This window comes from Elephantulus edwardii, unplaced genomic scaffold (assembly GCF_000299155.1).
Source record: "Elephantulus edwardii isolate Elephantulus edwardi_28Jun2011 unplaced genomic scaffold, EleEdw1.0 scaffold00005, whole genome shotgun sequence".
NCBI lineage: Eukaryota > Metazoa > Chordata > Mammalia > Macroscelidea > Macroscelididae > Elephantulus > Elephantulus edwardii.
The window spans coordinates 7,711,510-7,713,370 of NW_006399755.1; the positions used below are offsets into that span (position 1 = coordinate 7,711,510).

Sequence of the window (1,861 nt, forward strand, 5' to 3'; positions counted from 1 at the left end):
ATGAAAATTGGCAAAAAAAAAAAAAAAATTGATTTTGACCCAAAGCTAATCTGGGGTTTCTGGGTCTATGAATCTTTATAAAAGGAAACTGTCCATCTTTGTCCTGTAGAGCAGCTTGTGGATTTGAACTGTAGGCTTTCCTGTTAGCAGCTCAACATTAAATGTGCTACACTACCATGGCTCACCTTAGAGGTTGTCCATTGTTTGGCTGAAAAGCTGTGTTGATAATCAAATGATGGCTGAGGGCCACCAATTTCTATCAGACCAATAAGCTTGACCATTTTTATTATTTTTAATATTGTTACACATTTCTGTCTCATTTCTTTTCAGGGTGATTGGCAGTGGTAGCCAGATACTACTAGTTCTTCTGATCTCTGGGTAGTAGAGGTTGAGGTTCTTGAGGTTATTAGTACTATAGACTAACTGGCTTTAAATGAAGAAGTTCTGAAGAATAGGTATACTTATAAGGAACAAGGTCCAACTTAATATGCAAGAAAAAGTATACTTTTGCATTCTTCATTCAAGTCTTCATTTGTAATCACCATTTTATTTTGACATATATCTGGTAAAATGAGAGTTAACTAATTCTTTACAGACTTTTATGTCATAGTAGACTATCTAGCACTTAATAGATGTGCAATTGACTTATTTTGTTAGAGAACCATTTAATGAATATTTATATATAAATGCTATGTTATTTATATGTTTATAATATTTTATATTTATATCTATATAAATATTATCTCATATATATATGTACACACAAACATACATGCACACACACCCTTGCAGCCACCACCCAACCTGACAATAAAGAACATTTACATTACTCTAGAAGGTTCCTTAATACATTTTTATCTAGAAAATACTTTCCCATACCTAAGTTGACCACTATTTGGTCTCGTCTCACCACAAATTAATTTTATCTAATCCTGAATTGTATGCAAATAGAAACATGGAGTATAAATATTTTATATTTCTCTTAAGATTATCATAATAATTGTGAGATTAATACATGCTTGCTGCAATCACCAAAACCTATTTTTTATTACTGTGTAGTATTGCATTTTATAGGATTGTGCATATGACACTATGAGTCACAGCCAACTCAGTGGCACAAAGCAAGAAGTTTTGCTTTTTATGTATACTCCATAATTCTTTATTTTCATCTTACTGGACAGAGAAAAAAAATTCTTTTTTAACTGCAAAAGAAGCGTGGATAAAGTAAGAGCTAACCTAGTTTAAGATTACCATGATTTGATGACATCAGATGGAGAAACTATACATTTGAAAATATTCTTTATAGTGCAAACTTAGATCTTTCAGAAATGACCAATTCTTTTAAAACGTGTGACTTTAAAAATTTTCACTTAAATTCCTATTTAATATTTTTAACTATAGTCTGCCAAAATCTTGAACTCTTTGTAATGCTCAGTTTGCTCATATTCTTTTCCAAGACGGATATTTCTCTATTCTCGGGGAGTATAACTCAGGTTGGAAGTCCTGTTGGAAGTGCAATGAACCTTATTCCTGAAGATGGCCTTCCTCCCATTCTCATCTCTACTGGTGTAAAAGGAGGTATGTGGATTTACAAAATGAAATAAGGTTAGTTTTATATGCTACTGTTGCATTCTTAATTAAAGTCTAAAGACAAAATTTAAGTGATAACCATTCTTCTATCCAGCAACAACAACCAAAAAAATCCAACTACCCCAATCACCATAAGAACAGTTGTTCTGTTACTGATTGTTTTAGAATAGGTGTTATGTTTCTGTAGTGTGAAGAGATGATTATTGTTCTAGCATAGATTCACCCTGATAAAGTCAATACTTTAACTTTTTTAAAATTTTTTTAATTTATT

At 31.5% G+C, this 1,861-nt stretch overlaps 1 protein-coding gene across 1 annotated transcript in view; it reads left to right on the forward strand.

Moving 5' to 3' along the window:
• Positions 1–1,861, forward strand: part of ZFYVE9 (zinc finger, FYVE domain containing 9) — a 171,031-nt gene that overhangs the window by 59,398 nt on the left and 109,772 nt on the right. The window contains exon 6 of the mRNA XM_006879680.1: positions 1,458–1,578. Coding sequence (XP_006879742.1) covers positions 1,458–1,578 — 121 coding nt within the window. The remainder of the gene's footprint in view (positions 1–1,457; positions 1,579–1,861) is intronic.